Raw genomic sequence first — 19,234 nt, 5'->3', positions numbered from 1 at the left:
GATTTAATGGAGCAATCCAAGCAATATCCTACGTTTTTTTTAATTTTTATTTAAATAAATCAGTTTTGTAGTATTAAATAATACTTCGTACCTTTTTTTATTTTAAAATTCAACTCTATGCCATTTTTATTATACTGCAAAAGACAAAAAAGGCCTAGTGCTACATCGAACATGACATGTTATACAGCTAAATACTTAGGCTGCGATTATAGTTGCAGCGTGCGCACGCGTGACATCACGCGGCGGACATGTCGCTCGCACGAAACATGCACTTGAGGCTAGAGACGATGGGGAGGCGTCACCAGGGTGGTTTGCTCTCATTGGATGAACCATTCACGTGACGCGGCCGTCGCTTGAAAAAGAAATTGATTTGTATTTTCAAAAACGTCCCGCGGGGTCGCTCTGCAGCGCTCGCGCACTATGGGCGGCCTCATTGGGGAGCACACATTTGTACTCGAGGCGCGCAGCCACTATAATCGCGACCCTGATCTGTATATCTTCTCCTAATGACCCTTGCTTATGAGAAGATACAGATAAGTACAGTATATAACTATATAGCATGTCACGTTAGATGTAGCACTGGGCCTTTTTGTTTTTGTTTTATACATGAGGTCACCATCCTAGTAGCGCTCTCTTTTTGACACAATATATATGATTTGGTGGATTTGGGTTCTGAGCTTACAGGGGCGGTGTGTGTATTTTAAAGCAGCAGTTCAAGCAATATCCTACATGTGTTTTTTTTAATAAATCAGTTCTGTACTATGAGAAAATACTTGTAGCATTTAAATTAAAAAAATATATATATTTTAAAGACATTTTTAATGTTTCTAATGTAGGAAGCATTTCCAAAGTGACAGCCCCTTCCCCTTCTGATAGGCTCTTGCTCTTGAGCCCCGCTCTCTCTAGCTGTGCACCAATTGTATCTAGTAGCTGCCCAGTCAATCATATTCCAGGACTACATTGCCAACAATGCTGTGCAAGAACTGAATTAAATAACCCTGAGCAAGCGATTGATTACAGGAGAACAGATCGATCTGCCGCTTAGCTAATCACTTGTCAGTGTGCAGATAGCAGTGCAAGATATTTGCAACACTTTCCTGTTTGTGACAATTTGTTGCCAATATTCGCAGCAGTTTGAGCTGTAAACTATAACAATAGATAATGTTACCTTAGTAATATAAGAATACATTGTAGCTGCTTAGTTATGCTGACTGAAAGATTTATTTGAAACTGAAAGGCAGCCATTTAGTGAACCCTGGTAAAAAGGATTTTGCCGATTGATCATCGGAGAACAAAATCGATCGTCTCGCATAGGTAACTAGTTTTCAATAAAGGTAATCAAATGCCACATATTTTAAAAACAAAAAAAAGATTAAAAAATTTTTTGTAAGCAGCTTGGATTTTAAACCTGGTAAATTCACCGGTAATTATCTGAGAAGCCATTGGGAGCCCAGAGAGACTGCTCGTTCCTACCCTGTAAAACAAATAGGAGGAACTGCTGCTTTAATTTACACAGAAAACCACAATGGTCAACTCTTTGCTTTTAGTCAGATTATATATATATATATAAAAAAAATTTTTTTTAAGGAAGATGATTACTTTAGAGTTGCTGTTTTGCAGGATAACAGGGATTGCACCTTTAAACCGAACACCCCCTTTCTGCTTATATCTACTACAAAACGACTAGAATTTAGAAGGCGATGCTCTTACAACAGTCTCGTTTTTGGCGTTCAATTATATCCAAAACATTTCTTGCAGGGACGTTTAAAAATGACTGCTTTGTAAAACAAAAACACCACGGTCGCTTAAACCCTGGAACGGCTACAATACATATATTTTTTTTTATTCTGGGCCATACAAGAGATGCATTTATTGTATATTCTGTGAAATTACTTTTCTTGTAATGTTTAGATTCACACAAACACACAGAGAGGTTGTTACATTGCTGAGAGCTTCCCTTCTATTGCGAACTGCTCTTAAACTACAAGGATGGGCGATATATTCCCTCCCCTACTAGGCGGCCCTTTGTGGTAATGAAGGGGTTAAATCCTAAGCACCTTCAGCAGTCAGCAACAGCAAAGGAACAGGGTATTTCTTTGTTGTGTCCCTCACCCGCAGGTGCCCACCCATGGAACCCCCCTTCCCCATGTCCGCCTGCTCCTTACCTTACACAACGACAACGCTTAGCTAAGATGGGCCAAAAAGCCCCTTGCCACGTTATCGCGGCTTCACCCCCAGGAGGTGAGTGGAGCGGGCGGTCTGCATGCCAAGCGGGCGCCAGGGGGCATGCCCAGCGCTGGAGGGGTGGGCGGCAGGGAAGGAGGGAGAGGAAGCAGCCTGGGCTGAGGTTGGAGGCAAAAAAGCGAGGGCGTGAGCGGGGCAGGAGGGGACGGGGATCCGCTTTGTCGTTCGCATCTCGTTCCGCGACACATTAGAGAAGGGAGGCTGGAAAGAGGCGGAGGAGGGAGGGAGGGGGAAACCCTGCATGGAAATGCCCCCCGCGCTGGATCGGGGTCCCAGGTGGTGCGGGGGAGCGAGCAGTGATGCGTGGGTGAAAGCACCTGCAAGAGAAAAGATGAAAGGATGTAGACAGACGGATGCGGCTTTAAAAGGGGCGATGTGGGAAGCAGGAACGTGTCTCGCTCCTATACGGTGCAGCTCCCCCCAATAAAAGTACCTTGAACGTGAGCTCAATGTAATGCCCTTCAACAGCAGATAAACCAACCTGATTTATTTGTTTTCAAAGCGATTTCTGGCTAAAAACTAAATTTGGATTATAAAAGGCCCCATAGCCTGCAGCAGTGTCTCCACACGGCAATGTCCGCTGTTTATGGTCACTTGCTAAACTCCAGCAGGCAGCACAGAGCTGCTTTCCAGTCAGGCTTCAAATGGTCTCAATGAAGCCATCTTATCTTGGGCTTTACCGATAAGGTTCTTTGGAGTCTAATAATATCACAAATTCAGGGGGGGAATTAGCTCCCAATGTTTATGTTTATGTTTTGGATTCTTCTTTTAGGAATAAAATACTGTGTGTGTGTGTGCGCGCGCGTGTCTGTAGATATCTCAGACACAGGCGTACAGAATGGGGAAGACATCTTTTAAGCGGCAGATTTTTTTGAGAATAGTTTTTCCCCTTTATATAGCATTTAAGCAAGCGGTCTCTGGAACTGAACCCTGTTAATTTCAGCTGCGGGACCCCCTGCTTCCGGAGATGCTTACCCCCGAAGCAGGTGACGGTAGCCGCTCTCCTCGGCTACCAGGGTTTAAAGATTTAGGGCCCTGCGGACCAATAGGAAGCGGTGATATCATCAATGCAGCTTCCTATTGGCCCATGTGGCGCGTGAGCTTTTAAGTTCTGCTTGCTCAGCCCGAGCAGCTACCGGCACCTACTTCGGAGGTAAGTATCTCCGAAGCAGAGAATCCCCGGAGCTGGAATGAATGGCATTCAGTTCCGGCGACCGCCTGCTTCAAATATATATAATATAAATATATAAAATATAATATATCTATATCTCTCTCAAAAAATTCCCCGGGGTAGATTGCTCCTTTAAAAAAAAAAAAAATAAATAAAACCCTACAGGGGGATCTGCACCTACAATATAACCGGCCCTTTGCTGTCAAGGAAACCAATAACGTTGCAAATTTGGGTCTGAAAATCTCACGCCAAAAACATAAGTCACAGAATATACAATAAATAGTTTTTTAGTTAGAGGCTGACAGAATACAGCGATCAGTTACAGCTTAAGGATGGTGGCCATATTTAAGAGTCCATGCAAAACTTGTTTGTACATTAACTATTAACATACACAACACATATTGATATACATATGTATGAACACACACACACACGTTTGCATGGCAATGTGATCCCCCTCTTGTGCGATAAATCTTGTTAACCCTTTGGGAGCCGAATGATGTAGCACCCCAGGGCTCCCATCACATAGTAGCTACGTCAATCTACGAACTCGTTTTTGTAGGGGAGATCGCGTTCTGCACACCTGTGGAGCGCAGAACGTGATGTTATAGGATGGCAAACGAAAGACTACTACTATGTCATCCGTGACAAAGCGAGCACGCTTCTAAGAACAGCTCACGTTATCACGAGTGCCGGAGCGGCCGTGGTAACTCTTCCAGCGCTCAAAGGGTTAATGAAACAAAAATCAAGCCATTGGCAACGTTATGCGATTGCATATAACAGTTGCACGATAACGGGGGCAATAACTTCCACTACATTATAAACAGACAAACACGCATATGTAAATATGTAGAACATATATACACAATAATTACATAAATAATACAGATCTACACACATATACATCTTATACACACACACACACACACACACACACACACTGTCACTCACCTCCAACAGTACCTCCGGTCACCCCAGGAGTCACAAAGCCACCCATGCCATGGGCATTTGTAAGTCGTCCGGCAGCCCCAGCCACGTGGACCGGCAAAGAGCTGAAGAGGGACTGTAGCACCGAGGAGCTGGCCACGGAGTTCAGGCTGCCCTGCAGGGCCAGCTGTGACCCGGCCGCCAGGCTGCTCAGGAAGTGGTGAGGGTGGAGTGGTGCCGGCCCAGGGGCCTTTCCATTCAACAGTACACCTGCTCCCGGTGCCATGAACAGGTTGCCAACCGCCTTTGTTTCTCCGTCCCTCTCCCGGCAGCGGGGGGCCCTGCCATTGGAACGGTCACCTCTTGTTGTGGGCAGCCCCCGGTCCTCTCTCTTCGCTGCTTCAGACGGTAGCTTCCTGCTCAGGAAGAGGTTGCCCTCAGCCACACCCTTCGGCCCCTCTCCCACCCTCCCATGTTCGCAGGCACTGTAGCCATTGCCGATCCCAGGGCTCAGCCCCCCTGGCGCTCTCCGTGCTCCGTCAGCAGAGTGGTAGTGGGTGTTGTGGCGGGGAGGTGAGGGGGGACTATCGGGGGCTCTGTTTGGGGCCGTGTCGGATATGGGGGAGAAGGTGGATTTCCATTTGCAGCCGTTGACATTCTCGCACGAGGACTTCCTGCCTAGGTACGGGAACCCTGCAGGTGGAATTGAAAGTGGTGAACAGGGTTCTATGCAGGGTCAGTAATTGGGGGTTGGTGAGCATCGTCTTGTGTGCCTGCTGTGTAAATTCAGTTATAAACCCCCAAAGCATCCACAGGTGGGTTGCTGACTCTGTACTTAATGTGTGCAACCTGACAGGAGCCCTTTGCTTCATGGTAGGCCATGTAATCTTTACCCATGTATCCTACAGCCATAATATGGATTTGGGAGGTTCAGAAACACACACTCGTCTGCAATGGCATCCAGGGTTACTGAGCAGAGAAGTGACCAAGCTTCCAAATACAGGTTCCCACTCTTATCTAACACACACGTACCTCTCTCGCTCTCACTCCTTTGTGGAGAATCTCTGTTTTCAAAGCATGGGGTGGAATTTCTTCTCTCAATCCTGTTTACGGAGAAAAAGATGGAGAGGGGAAGAGTGTCTTTAAAAGGCCACATCCACCACTGTAATGTTGACCTTTTAACAGTAGTATTGTGGACACCACCTTTATTTTGATGCAAGAGGGGCCTGCTACACATGGAAAAGTGTCCCTTTAAAAGCCAAGAAAAATGTTAGAATATGTATACTTTAATTTACTGAAAACTATTTTTCAAATAGTCAAATAAATGAAATTACACAAACGCTTTGAGAAAGGGATCTAACATTTCAGCCAAATGTGTGTCCTTCTCTTTCTGCTGGTTTAAAGAGTACCCTACACATAAACTTTTGTCAACAGGTGTGCCCATGTGTATAATGTGTATGTATGTATGTATGTATGTATGTATGTATGTATGTATGTATGTATGTATGTATGGTAACAAAAAGAAAATAACATTATAAAACAGATTAAAAAAAAGCAGTTAATGAGGAGACCACTAGGAAGGAAGAAATCCCAAGACGCAAGAATAAGAATTGAATATGCAAAGCCGTGCAAAACAATCTGCAAACTTGTAACTGAAGATGTAAGAAAATGTACCTGTGATATTGTGAAGACTACTTTAGATAACAAAAGCTTAAAAGACGACAAAGCAGTGACCTATGATTGGGAAGTCGTAAATTATTGCACGCAAACAAGACAAGGGAACAAAAACAAAAGGGAGCTGAAGATTTTTACATTAAATTGTACGAGAACAAAGCTCATAATCAAGCACAGGAAGAGCAAAAAGGAACCACCATTGTTGTAAATAGTTCCTTCCATGGAGAATGGGAAGGCCCCCGGGTAAGAAAATCTTGAAAGAAGCTGGGGAAGAAGTAGAGAAAATCCTTGCAAAACACTTTACATGTGACTTGAACAGGAACAGGAAAATTCCGGAACAATGGAGCAATGCCATAATTATCCTCATGCACAAGAAAGGACACAAAAAACACTCAAGAACTACAGACCAATCAGTCTACTTCTAATCGCTTACAAGATTTTTTAGATACTCACTAATTGACTGCAGAGCCCATACACTGTGTATCAACTCTACAAAGAGCGAAATAAATTGAATAGAACTAGAAGTCACTGACTAGGTCTTCCTTGGCCAACAAGTACCAATGGATGAGAACCTTTCGAATAAAGATGGCATTAAGGACGTTTGGAAGAAACACAATCTTGCAAAGGAACCTTCCACTGTTCCTCAAAAGGAAAATGTTCGGCCACTGTATCCTGCCTGTGCTCACGTATGGATGGGAAACGTGGATCCTAAATGCGAAAATAATTCAGAAGCTTCAGACAACTGAAGTATGAAGAGATGTATCCTGGGTATTACCCGAAGAGAGGAAAAAGAATGAATGGATTAGAATGCAAACAAAGTCGGAAATCATCAGGGTAAAGAAATGAAAATGTGAAGAGAGAGAATAAATGACCATTGTTGGACAAAAATGGTACTTTCAGCAGGACTCATGGCTGACGATAAGCATCCCCATTACATGATGTTGTCACCACCATGCTTGACAATTGGGGTGGGGTTGACTGGGTGATGTGCGGTGTTGGGCTTGCGCAGTCGTAACACTTGGAATTTAGACCAAAAAGTTCAATTTTTGTCTTGTCCGACTCCAACATTTTTGACATGTCTGCAGTGTCCTCTATATGCTTTTTCGCAAACTCCATATGTGATTTAAGAGGAGTCTGAGTAATGGCTGCTTTCCTATCCGTCCATACAGGCCAGCTTTGTGTAGAGACCAGCTTATTGTTCATGTGTGAACACTGACTCCCATCTCAGACATAGAACTTTGCAGATCCCTCAGGGTCATTGCTGGCTGGGAGTGACATCCCAAACCAGTTTCCTGCTTGCCTGGCTGCTCAGATTGGGAGAGCGACCTGAGGTGGGTAGCGTCTGGGTGGTATGATGAATCTTCCACTTATTAATGATGGACTTCACTGTGCTAAGAGGCATAGTCAGCACCTATGACATTTTCTTGTACCCTTCGCCTACTCTGTGCCTCTCTACCACTTTATCCCAGACATGTTTTGAAAGCTCCTTGGTCTTCATGGTTGCTTTGCTTTCCTTTCCTGAGGGAAATGATCTACAAGTTAAGCCTCTTTGATTACACACCGGCTGAAACCATTTCACTAATGTTGTGATCTTTCAAACAATTCATGTGCACCCAAGCTGATTGTAATTTAGGGCTGCAGTAGCATAGGGGTTGAAAACGTATGAAACCGAGATGAATCTGTTTTTCTCTGTAAATCTTACCCCTTTATATTCTAGATGCATTTTCTAACTTTATTACTTGGTGTCATTTTTGTAGATTCTACATGTAAAGTCTAATTTGGAAGCGTGGAGTACGCACAGGTGTCAACAACATGTGAAAAAAAGTCCTGGGGGTGAATACTTCTGCAAACCACTGTATACATGTATCTACATACACACGCTTGAGAATGTGCTACAGTACCCTTTAACACAGCATTCAACGTGTTAAGTTGTTAATTTCTCCTTCTGAGAATGTCCTTTTTGTTTGATTCCTCTAGTTCTCTGACTGCCAGGTACAGGGGTCCTGGTTACAACTGCTGTGGAATGTTCCACACACACTGCTCCTTGTTTTTCATTCCCCAGCTGGGTATCTCTCTCTAGATTAGGAGGCTGCGGGGAGTTTGTGGAAGGTAAAAATAACATCCCTTCTTGTTTTGCAAGGAGAGTTTCCCCCCTTTAACTCATTGGCTGCAGGAAGGCTGCCCGGATTCCCAAGCGGAGAAGGGACAGAGATAATTAGAACAAAAGCTACTTCATAGAGACAAATGGAAGGGAGACATCTCGGGTCTGCTGTCCTTGAATATGCTGCTGCTCCCCCCTCTCACACACAGGATCTCCTCCCCCCTCACACGTCTCCAGGACATACTGGGGCAGGCGTGTTGAAAGGGAAAGATGTAGCGTGGGTCTCACAGCAGCTGCAGACATGCCACATACGCTGCCCTCTTTTGCAGCAGGGAGACACTTTAGTGCAGCCTTGTCCAAAGTAGCCATGAGATATTAGATGAAACTACAGAACATCTGCTTACCAGGGAAACATTATACGTTTAACTTTAATAATGGAATAACATATACAATGTTATAATATATTGAACACACACGACTTGGCCCGTAAAACAAATTCCAATTAGTTCTATGTAGGTTCAAAGTGACCCAAAATCTTTAAACACATCAAGGTCATTTGCTCACTGTGGTCATATGGGAGCCTAACTCTTCAACCCATAAAAACACGTCACTGTGATTAGGTCACATGGCTCCTCTGTAGCACGGACCCTTTACCAAATCCCTGGCACTGTAGGGTTAGGGGTCTGACCCTTGTAATGTCCCTGTAGGCACTTACCTCATGCTGGGAGTTTCCTCCTCAGACTCTGCCTCGTCCTCAGATGTGAGGGGTGAGTAGTGGACGCCATTAGAAGCAGCGAGGGGCCTCTCTTTCTTCAGCACGGGGGGCTGCTCGTGCTCCAGATAGGGGGCAGGGGAACTTTTCAGCGAGGTCTCCGGGGAGGAGATAGCGGTGATTTCCAAGGGCTGATTGATGTTACTGACCTGGCAGTGACAGGGGGTTGAGAGACAGAAGACTTATTAACCCTTATGCTGCCAGGGAGGCCACGACATTGCTATCCACTCTGGCATTAAAGGGGTTAACAGCAGGGCTACAAAAGCATACATGTTTCAGATATCTAGTTTGTCTAGTCCATATCTCTGCGATTCATTCATTCATTATGGACCTACGAGGATCTGCCCTTTTCAAGTAGCACCCCCTACCCCCCAAATCAAAATGCTTCCAGCTCCAAGACCTCCCCATAAACTCACGGTCCCACACATTCTATGAGTGACACTGGTGGCCAAATTTGTAGGGTCTTTTTGCCTCGACTGACCTGACAGCCAGACTCTTCTCCCAGGCAAGTATTCTTGTCTGAGAGATGTAAGGGTTAATTTTACAGGAACTGTGTGAGTACATATTCCTGGCTTTTAAACTTATTTAGCCACCTTTATGTTTTGGTTCTCTGCATTATGACAGCGTCATATACTATTGCCATTTATTTTAGTTTTTGATCATTAAAAGTTGTCATCATTTTTGGTGTGCACCGATGACAACTCTTTGGGGCGAATTGTGCCATTTTTACACACATATCTCTCTTTTAGTATATTGGTTATTAAATATCCTGCCTCGTGGGGAGCTAGATGGAGCAGTGTTGATCTTCAAAAGATGCTTGCGATAGACATTTGGCTACACTAAATATTTCAGAAAGGCAAAGATCAAATGGGATCTGACGGTTAACAAGATAGAAAAATGGGCATACGCGGTATTAAAATAAAACCATGAGCACAAAACACGGATGAACGAACATCAATTACACAGGAAAACAAAGTCGGTCAGGAGGTCCCAGCTTTAAAAAGATCAAATCCAATCGGATGAGCTGACCAAACTGGATTATTGATATATCACTTCCTGAGCACGTGTGCCGGATGCAATACAAGGGAATCGCGAGGGATACAGATTTCCGACACATGGCCAGCAGTGTGTAGAATGTAATAATGCTTAAAGCAGGCGTCCTGGCGCCACTATAACATATTTGAAGCAGGGGGTCTACGGAGCAGAAACAAGTTAAGTATTTACCTCATTAGGGGGTACACTTTAAATGTCCCACGTCATGTGGGCCAATAGCAAGTCGCAAGGGATGACATCACGGCTTCCTATTGGCCCACAGGACATTGAAAGCCACCATATTGATAGCCCCGACTGAGCTGCTACAGGAAACCCTTTACAAAGTATCTTGGGAAGCAGGGGCTCCACGGAGCCGAAATTAACGCAGTTCAGCTCCGGAGACCCCCTGCTTCAAATCTATTTTTAAAAAAATGTGTCTCCAGAAGCGCCTCTCTAAGTACATGTTTTAAATGTAAGCTTTGAAGTATTTTCTAATACTTCTGAAGGGAAGCAATTACATAAATATAGCCAACTAGAGGAAAAATGGTGACAAACTATTTGGCAGAAATTTTGGTGGACATAATTTCAGAATTTCTATGATGTGCCAAGAGCTTCCCCATCGTCCGACGAGTGGTGAGCAAGATGGACACTTGTTAATTACATATACAGACAATAGTGCCAGTCTACGTACCATGGAGCTGATGTTAAGTGGTGACCCCGACGGGTATCCACCCAGTCCGAGCGATGCTGGCAGTGACCTGCGTTTGGGTGACACCCCTGTGCTGTGGCTGCCCGTCGAAGACCTCTTCCTCCGCCCCCCTCGCCTCTTGCCCTCCTGTCCCGGGCCGCTCTCCATACGGATGGTTGCAGTCAGCGGGCTGTGCTTGCTTGACGGTGACCTGCCAGCAGTGGCCCCTCCCCCGCTGGTGATGGTGAAGATGATCCTCCTCTTCGCCTCCATTTCTGCGTCGCTGGCGTCCGCCTCCCCTTCGGCTTTGCAGGGGTCTGGCAAGGCACAGGGGCTGGCGGAGGTGGGATGCGGGGCCGGGGAGCGCTGTGCAGGCTGGGGATAGTGGGAGGGGGTGGAGCTCCGAGACCCCCCAGAGTTTGACAGGGTTCCTGAATTTGACGAGTCGTCCATACCGTCCGTCTCCGATCCATGGCTGTTTAGAACCGTTCCGTTAAGAGAAGAGGACCAGTGGGGGTAGAAGAAACCTGCAGGACGATGGAGAAGAGAGACTCAGCTGTATCCTGACAAGCTCCCAACAAGCAGAGCTTATAATGGTCCTCCACTGATACTCGCGTTACTTGATGAGCAAGGGAAGTATACTGGGGGCGTTCCCCGGTGAAGCCATGGAGTCCTCACTGGCAGCAGGTCCAATACAATGGTGGACATCCATAATAGTGAGACGGGCTGCACCCACAAAATTAGCAATGTGGAACCTTGACTAATGATTAACGGTGCAGTCTCCCCTGGTGTCAAAGGCAACCAACGGCAGTGATGTATTTAAAGGATGTGGATGGTTGGCTCCTTCCTTACAAAAATATATAAGAATCTTTAAATCCTTATGTAAATTTGAGACTTGGGAGGGGGGTTTGATTTGCTCTGGCTGCTCCCTTGTGTGTGATCACTGTGCTGAATAGGAGTTTGCACAGGGAAAGCCACCCCTCTCTCCTCAGACATTATCTTGATTGGCTGAAACAGGGACCCTGTGGGCTAGCGGTTGAGTAAACACTTGATTGAAAAGGAGTCCTCCTCAACCATTTCTATGTTGGTGAAGAGGTCAATTCAACACGCTATTGGATCACCGTTTAGAGGTCAGCAATGCATTGCACAGAAACGTGGTGCTGGCCCCTCTAGCTGCCAGAGAGTCAACTATTTCCCAACTTAGCGTGACGGCAAGAGGGTATTACCTGAGGTAGCCAACGGCTTTGAGACAGCATTGTAGCTTAGGCTGTTAGTAGCACCATACGAATTCTCCAGGAGAGAGCCGTCTCTGCTGTAATATCCAGGGCTGGGGGTGTTTCTCTAGGAAGAGAAATTGTGATCATATGTATGGAGGAGATGTGTCGGACCGTTTCCCCCATCCCACCATCATTAAGGGGTCAAAAACCACAGAGTACTGGCAGTGACATTGGGGCCGGTAACAATATTTGCACCTGCATTGACAACTGGTTGAAGGATAGACAGAGGACAATGGAACTTTTTCAGGTTGGGCTAAAGTTGTGAGTGGAGTACCTCAGGGATCGGTACTGGGACCACTACTTTTTAAATGGTTTATTAATAACCTTGAGGTTGGCAGAGAGAGCAAAGTCTCCATCTTTGCTGATACTAAATTGTGTAAGTTAGTAGAATCAGAGCAGGGTGTAATTTCTCTCCAGAAGGACTTGGAGAGACTTGAAACTTGGGCAGGTAAATGGCAGATGAGGTTTAATACAGATAAATGTGAGGTTATGCATTTGAGAAGCAAGAATAAACAGGCGACTTACAAATTAAATGGGGATAAATTGGGGGAATCCTTGATGGAGAAGGATTTAGGAGTGCTTGTAGACAGCAGGCTTAGCAATAGTGCCCAAAGTCATGCAGTAGCTGCAAAGGCAAACAAGATCTTATCTTGCATTAAACGGGCAATGGATGGAAGGGAAGTAAAACATAAATATGCCCTTTATAAAGCATTGGTAAGACTACACCTTGAATATGGAGTACAATTTTGGGCACCACTCGTTAGAAGACATTATGGAACTAGAGAAAGTGCAGAGAAGGGCTACAAAATTAGGCTTACCACCTTCTCGACACGGCTGGGTAACACCACGCTGGCCAGAGGGATACTGACTGGCAGCTTGTTTGGCTGGACTGTGCTCAGAGGAATACTTATAGGCAGGCTGGTGATGGTCTCTGGGTTAGCAGGGGAGCTCCGCTCCCGCAAGAGCTGCAAGACAGAAGGCATTATTGTGGGTTACTGGGCCTACAGAGGCATTCACTGCTTGACCAAAAAATATAAATGCAGCATTAGTGCCTGAAAATACAGTACAGCAGAAGAGGACACCGCTATGAGGTTCGGAAAGCTCTGCAAATGTGAAGAGGAGACCTGTGAGGTTGAACACGCTCCTCACCTTGTCTGCTCCCCGCTCTCCTGATATCTGGACGGTTTCAGGGGACGAGGGGTGGGTTTCCTGAGGACTGAGCTGGATGCCGTTGGAGACCCCGGGGCTGGGATACATGAAGCTGTTTTCCTTCACACCCTCGCTGCTGGAAGAAATTAAAATATTAGAGAGACTGGGCCTAACTCGAAAACTATGGCACAGCAACCACTTCAAGGGCCAGTACCACTTCGTGTACTAATGGCAGTGACCTGTTTAAGGGGTGTCATGTGGGCATTGATGCCTTTTTATCCAAATCTGACACCTCAGAGTATTTTTAAATCATTTTCATTAAAGCTAGTTTGCAAACATGGTGAGCCGACAGTTGGGAGGGTTTGATTTCCCCTGGATGCTCCTTTTGTCTTATGTCACTGTGTTCAACAAGAGATTGCACAGGTAAGGCCCACCTCCCCCCACTTATCCTTACTGGCTTTCTGATAAGAACAGGGTGGACTAAGGGTTAAGAAACCACTTGATTGACAAACCGAGGCCTGAAAATATTCAATGTTGAATGAAATCCCTAACCCCAAGAGGAAAGCAGTCAAATCTTTGCTATTAGCAGTTAGATTTGTCTAGAGAAGCCAATTAGACTTTCAACCCTTTAAATAGGTACACTAGCCAGCAACCTTTTGTAACGATTTCGGTGTAACCCAATGGTGATCTCTCCAGCAGAAAAAAGGTTTGTAGGGCCAGTTCCACTGCCTATTATAACCAACATCTCTAATCAGTTGTCAGTTGTCTGCTTCCATCTCCCCCCCACCCCCCCCCCCCTTCTATAGTTCTCACTGGTCAGTGTTTAAATCGTGTTTTAGTCCTAAAAAAATAAAAATAAATAATAATCCTTGCACCGATGCTTACGGTGGCCTTAAAGCCGCCTCTCCTTACCTGTGGTTGATTTCAGGGGTTCTCCCATTGGGTGCAGGCTCCTGGTTGAGGTGGCGCCTCATTGCGATCTTGGCTGGTGAATAGCGGGTGTAGTCTGGTTGGGACTGTCCATACAACCGATCGCCCCTGTGCCGGGCAACGTAGGTTGGGGTGCAGGGCACGATGTCAGGGTGGTCCGGGTGGGAGGGGGTGTACTGAGGGGTGCTCTCCTTTGAACAGGGACGGCTGCTCCGGGCTGTGTACAGCTCGTAGTGGGCCGCGTGGCCGTTCATGGACAGCTCCGGGCTCAGACCATTGGTGTGGGGTGGAGGAAGGCGGGCGGAGGAGGGGTCCAAGAAGAAACGAGCACCATAGGCCCCCTTTGGGCGGCTGTGGCTGGGGGGTGGATCCTCCGGGAGAGTGGAAGACTTGAGCTGCAGGAGCTCCTGTTGTCTCTGGTACTTCTCCAGCTCCACAATGCTGATCTGGAGGAGACAGGAGGCACAATGAAGCAAAGGGAGACACCTGAAAAATAGCCTAATCATCAACCCCTTCTTGCCCTCTAAGGGCAATCAATTGAAAGCCATAAGTGATGCAACACCTTCTCTCCCTTTCGCCTTGTGGCCTAAAGAAAAATAGCCGACTACCCGCTTTGAAAACTAGATATTACGTATATAGCAACAGTGTGAAAACAATATTCACACTCGCTAATTTGTGGTGCAAAGGGAGATAGAACAACTTGCCAGAGGTCACAAGGAGTTAACATGGATTCCAACTTCCCACTTCAAAGGCAGCATTGTTACAACTAGCCTATACTAGATAGAGATATTGAGGGGTCAATGAATCAAGGAATTTTTGGAGCAAAACCTGAGCATTTTCACTCTGCACCGTCATAGCAAAGCATTTTGCTCCAATTTTGCCCTGCGTGCTACAGTTTGCACCTTGGGGAGAGTCAGTAGGAGACATTGGGGAGCAGTTACATGGGCACAGATGAGATGTCTCGGCAACACTTTTTACCCCCAAAACATCCACCACGAGTGGCGCAAGTCTACCATTCTGCATCAGATATGAGAAACTGTTCCTACATATGCTGCAGCTCAGCTCCAATATACGGAGAGGTGCGTCTGCACACATTTTTCTCTATGTTGGTACATATACCCATATATTTTCTTTTTCTATAGCACTAAATGTACGCAGCGGTGTACATCATATTATCCAGACACAATGAGTGCCTGCCCTGAAGAGCTTACAATCTAGAGATAGGGAGATAAAGTGATTTGCGTAAGGTCACAAGGAGAGTAAACACTGGGATTCAAATCGGGCTCAAAGGCAATGTGGTCTTATCATTAAACTATCACTGCTCTTTCCGCTAAGCTATTCAATAATAGCATGAGGCTGCAGTGCATTGAGATTTCACACCTGCAGCTCCAAACAGTGCTTCTGCTTCTCCGATATCTGATTCTTTAGAACCAACTTCTCCTTCACCAGATTCTCCAGAGACAGGGTGTTCCAGTCGAGCTTCAACTCCTCGCATCTCGCCTTCAGCTGGTAAGGGAAAGGAGGAGTCAGTCCAACAATACCAAGCTACTCGCTCCTCGTGCCCCTTTCCAATTCACAACTCAAATTAGTTCCATCCGATGGCATGGCCCCTGTCCAGTGTCTTTCGTTAATGACCACTATGTGCAGTTCCATCCCCCCAGTTTCCCACTGCCAGCTCCTCTCCCCAAGCTCACCAGCTGCAGGCTGCGGTTTCTCAGCTCTCCATTCTCCTGCTCCAGTTGCCTGCTCTGCTCCTTCAGCTGCAGGTTGTGGGCAGAGATTTCCTTCTGGGCCTGGATGAGGTCGCTGTAGGTCAGGGCTTTCACTCCAAGCTGAGAGAGGGATGCACATGGGTAAGTGGGAGAGATGAGTGACGAACTCAAAGCACACGGCTCTCCCTGCACTTCTCCCACACACAGGGCTGCATCCTGTGTCTCACAGGTCTAACTCTGAACATCCTCTAGTCTCTTGCTATGATCCACTTGTCTACTGCACTCTCCTCTCTTTCCCACTTGTCTACACTGAACATCTTCCGCTACCACTCTGCCCCCCTTATTGCTACACCATACTACAGAGTATCCTCTTGACCGAGTGCTATGCTAGGCTGCTTTCGGTCCCAATAACCTTTACCACTGAACATGTTTCAAAACTTACTGCTTACCCCGATAGTCCTGAGCAGAGCACTGCAGACCACCTCTATTCTGTTTAATATTCGGTAATCTCTCTCTAAACTGGCAATGAATTGGACATGCGGGTGGGACAAAGTCGGAAGGGTCATACCTCGTCCAGCTTCTGCTGAAACAGCTTCTTGATTTCCTCTTTCTGAGTCTGGCAGTGGGTGAGGAGCTGCTGAGCGGCTCCGAGGAGGTGGGAATTCTTCTCCTGCAGGAGAGGGGGGAAGCAGAGTAAAGATGTGGCATGTGTCATATAGACAGAGGGGCACACAGAGACCCCACACATCCCCCAGGAAAACAGATACAGAGGATCCTATTTACTAAACGGTGCCAAAAGCCCATACAGCCCTATTTAAATAAATGGGCCAAAGGGGGCATGGAATGTAGCTACACTTCAACTAAGACAGAAAAGCTGTAATTTGAAGGTTTTTAGGTAAGGTAATAATAGTTTGATACATAACATAAGTATTAAATCTCAATAAAATAATCAAGTTAAATCATCCACAACCAATAGACTTCATAGTTTCCCTCAGTGTGCTGCATCTGTCTGCTGTCCCACTGTCACCTCCTGTGATGTCATTTATAGCTCTGCCTGTGACAGGGACCATTTGGTGACAGCAGGAGGGGGGTGTATGAAAGGAGGGGATTTTAATATAAAGTTCTCATTTCAGACTGAGGTTCTTTAGCAGTGATGTGTCCCCAGTGTTAGAAGTATCTCTGCTGCTGCATCATTTAGTTACATTGTATCTTCCTGATATATGGGGAGAGCTGAACGTTCTGGGAAATCACATGGTCTGCGATACCTGGAACTTCCTGGAACATAAGGCCGAGTTTATAGTACTTGCTACGGCGACTGCAGAGTTGCGCAGCGCCGTAGCAAGTACATGTCCGTCGCAGGTGCCCATATTGGGCACGACCGCGTGACGTCAGCCGTCGCGATGGCTGGAAGTCAGAAGATTTTGATATTTCCAGCGCTCGAGGGGTGACGTCACAGGAACGTGAGCAGTTCAGCCAATGAGAGCGAAACGCTCACGGCCACGCCCCCCCGGTCGCGATCTCTGGTCCCTGCACCAGAGTGCAGGAATCGCTGTAGGACGACGATGGCTGATGTCACATGTTGCTGTAGACCCCACTATAAACTCAGCATAAGTGACATCAAAGTGGCTTTTTAAAAAAAAATGTTTGTATCATCAATATGCTTTTAAAGAAGTAAAACCTTAATTTATTAATTTTTTTAAACTAACAAAACACTGCCGTTAATGCTTTACACCATTTCGTAGATCTGAAAATGGCCAACCTAAAACAGATTGCCCGTGGTCAAAAACACATTACAGCAACCCTATTATGTTGCTGGGTAACTGTTCATAGGAAAAAAAAAACAAAAAAAAAACAAAAGGGGGTTGTATAGCGCCAACAAGTAAATTATATACAAATAATGTGTGAACCCAAATAATCACAAAATAATATTAGTGATAGGCGGCTGCCGAAAAATATGTAATATGTTCATTACCTATCACCTCTGAGGCAATATTTCAGCACTACCTCGTGTGCGGTTACATTTATAAAACAGAATTATGCCATGTTTTCTCTTCTTTTTCTCTCATTACATGTACTGGGATTTCACCTGCATTGATTTCCGTTTGGAGTGGCCAGGACATTTGTCATCATTTAAACATCAAACGATTGTATATAGTACATCAGTACGGTATTAGTCACACTGTACCGAGACCTAATTATGAGGCGTTAAATAACTGTTCCTATAAGAATTGTGTATGCATACTACAACATTACAATGACTGCACCACAACATAGGCGTTGAGAGAACGTGTTACATTGAGGGGGGAGGGGAGAGCTAATGTAGGTACCTTCTCCTGCTCCAGAAGATGCTGCAGTCCGGCCTTGTACTGAGGGGTTTTCATATATGACATGAACTGCAGGTACTGAATCCTAAAGGAATCTGTAATGCAAGGGATAGATCAGTGAAAAACGGGGGACACGGGACTCGGTGCGGTTCTAGAGCAGGGGGAACGGAGGCTGACGCTTAATCATTTGAGTGCCAGAGGGCCCAGCACCACTGGTCCTCACGAGGTTAATCGTGTGTGCAAGTTGGAGCTCTGCCTAATCATCTTAAACTATGGTGATCTTATCAGAGCAAGTGAATGTGTTAGGTGACAGAAAGCTTGATGCAGAGAAAGCATTATGGGTAATTCTATACTTGGGAGGAAAAAGATGGAGAGGGATGAGGAGCCGGGGGAGGGAGAGGGAGAGAGAGAGAGAAGAAAGAGTAGAGAGGGGAGGGAAGAAAGAGTAGAGAGGGGAGGGAAGAAAGAGAAGAGAGGGGGAGGGAAGAGAAGAGAGGGGGGGAGGGAAGAGAAGAGAGGGGGGAGGGAAGAGAAGAGAGGGAGGAGGGAAGAGAAGGGAGGGGGAGGGAAGAGCGGAGGGAAATCAGAGTAAATCAGCACAATTAGTGGAAAAGCATCAGCATGACATCACTTCAAAGGGAAATCTCAATTGAAATGAAATGTATTTAGTACAATTATCTGCACCTCTATGATACTGCAGTCCGAGCAGTGACAGTGACACCCTGTGGTCACGGGACACACTGTACACCTTTCTAAACCCAGTTCCGGCCAGAGACACTCCTGCACCACCCTACAGCAAGTCCTGTGTTTCGCAGGGCGGTTCTGGTCTTAACGGAAGTGAACAGGTTAAAGTGGAGTTTTGCACGCGTGCGCTTGAGCAAGCCAAAGCGGGAAAGAGAGAAAACCGGAGAAAAAGAGAACAGAGAAGAAAGATTGGCAGACATGTGACAGAGAGCCTTTGCTCCAGATCAGGGGTGCGAGGCTGACCAAGGTCACCCGAAAGGCTCTGCTGCGGAGCGCAGCTGCTAAACGGGCGGTGCAAAGTAAGGAGAGGCCAGAATATATCCCTTCAGACTGCTGAAGGGAGGCAGAGCGTCAAGACATTCAACATTCACAGAACACAGAGGAGGGAACGGTCACATCAAGATAACCTTAACCCAGACAGGACTGTAACGTATTGCTTTGGTGACACCTGTCAATCTATACCAGGGGTGCGCAAAGTGGAGGGCGCAC

At 46.1% G+C, this 19,234-nt stretch overlaps 1 protein-coding gene across 4 annotated transcripts in view; it reads right to left on the bottom strand.

The window, feature by feature from the left end:
• DOT1L (DOT1 like histone lysine methyltransferase) overlaps positions 1 to 19,234 on the bottom strand; it is a 60,505-nt gene that overhangs the window by 3,057 nt on the left and 38,214 nt on the right. Inside the window, exons 16-28 of one of the 4 annotated variants that reach the window (XM_075611569.1) lie at positions 18,005 to 18,096; positions 16,246 to 16,347; positions 15,660 to 15,797; positions 15,346 to 15,471; positions 13,948 to 14,411; positions 13,036 to 13,171; positions 12,708 to 12,851; positions 11,836 to 11,950; positions 10,613 to 11,136; positions 8,833 to 9,038; positions 5,375 to 5,445; positions 4,367 to 5,035; positions 2,166 to 2,561 (exon numbers count right to left, since the gene is read on the bottom strand). In XM_075611569.1, the coding sequence (XP_075467684.1) occupies positions 2,218 to 2,561; positions 4,367 to 5,035; positions 5,375 to 5,445; positions 8,833 to 9,038; positions 10,613 to 11,136; positions 11,836 to 11,950; positions 12,708 to 12,851; positions 13,036 to 13,171; positions 13,948 to 14,411; positions 15,346 to 15,471; positions 15,660 to 15,797; positions 16,246 to 16,347; positions 18,005 to 18,096 (3,131 nt within the window). In that variant the 3' untranslated portion in view covers positions 2,166 to 2,217. Of the gene's footprint in view, positions 1 to 2,165; positions 2,562 to 4,366; positions 5,036 to 5,374; positions 5,446 to 8,832; positions 9,039 to 10,612; positions 11,137 to 11,835; positions 11,951 to 12,704; positions 12,852 to 13,035; positions 13,172 to 13,947; positions 14,412 to 15,345; positions 15,472 to 15,659; positions 15,798 to 16,245; positions 16,348 to 18,004; positions 18,097 to 19,234 lie in introns of all 4 variants that reach the window. The other 3 variants (XM_075611567.1, XM_075611568.1, XM_075611570.1) reach the window with 3 other exon arrangements.

This window comes from Ascaphus truei, chromosome 8, assembly GCF_040206685.1.
Source record: "Ascaphus truei isolate aAscTru1 chromosome 8, aAscTru1.hap1, whole genome shotgun sequence".
Taxonomy (NCBI): Eukaryota; Metazoa; Chordata; class Amphibia; order Anura; family Ascaphidae; genus Ascaphus; species Ascaphus truei.
This window is presented reverse-complemented; position numbering and strand designations above follow the sequence as displayed.